Here is an 821-nt window from a genome sequence, read left to right as displayed (position 1 = left end):
GTTATGGCTATTAAAGTTCTGCGTCATCATTCAATATAAAATCAATTAATTGTTGTTTTAAAACTGTTCAAATAGATGCGGTCACGTGATAAGTGTTACTTTTCTCATCGTATGTCAGGGTGGACCAATCACAGTCGCTTATGATTAATAAATTGAGCTGGATAATTTTCTAATGAATTACTGTAGCGGAATTCCATCAATAAAACAGATAGTAATACATAAATTTAAATGTTTAAGATTTCTAACATCTCCAAAAAGAGAAGATGTCATAGGATATGAATAGAGGTAGATGGAAGAATAGCATTCTGAGCCGCAAAGCGCCTCCTAGAGAAAGAACCGTGTAAAGCTGAAAGAGAAATAGTTGTTAGCTCGGAACATTTACATGATACTTCCGATGCAGCACATGGCAGGGACTCGTGCAACATCGGCAAACATCGGACAATCCAACGTCTCGGTGAGTTAAGGTCTGTAGATTTAAGCCTGTGGGCCGTATCAAGCAACTGTATTGTCTCATTTTTGCACAAATTAGTTATATTTTTTGTAATAAAATATGTGAATAAATTACATAAGATATTTTAGAAGTATTAAAATACTTAATAGTATATGTTATAATGCTAAGTAAATGCACCTAATCATCGCTACAAAGATAACACTGTGTTAACTCTAATTTAATACCATATAAGTATTTAATGTTTCGTTTTTAGCCCCTTAAATATTACTGAGTCAAGACAGGGCCACATTTACAGTACTTGCAAAAGAATTAAAGTATTGCAAAAGAAAATAAAGTTTTGGAATTTAGAAAAAAATAAATGTGCTTTTTG

General features: G+C 32.5%; 1 protein-coding gene across 1 annotated transcript in view; it reads left to right on the top strand.

The window, feature by feature from the left end:
* Positions 1-394: 394 nt before the first annotated feature.
* LOC141285263 (metabotropic glutamate receptor 5-like) overlaps positions 395-821 on the top strand; it is an 18,767-nt gene continuing 18,340 nt past the window's right edge. Inside the window, exon 1 of the mRNA XM_073818298.1 lies at positions 395-454. Within this exon, the coding sequence (XP_073674399.1) occupies positions 395-454 (60 nt within the window). The remainder of the gene's footprint in view (positions 455-821) is intronic.

This window comes from Garra rufa, chromosome 14 (genome assembly GCF_049309525.1).
Source record: "Garra rufa chromosome 14, GarRuf1.0, whole genome shotgun sequence".
Taxonomy (NCBI): domain Eukaryota; kingdom Metazoa; phylum Chordata; class Actinopteri; order Cypriniformes; family Cyprinidae; genus Garra; species Garra rufa.
This window is presented reverse-complemented; position numbering and strand designations above follow the sequence as displayed.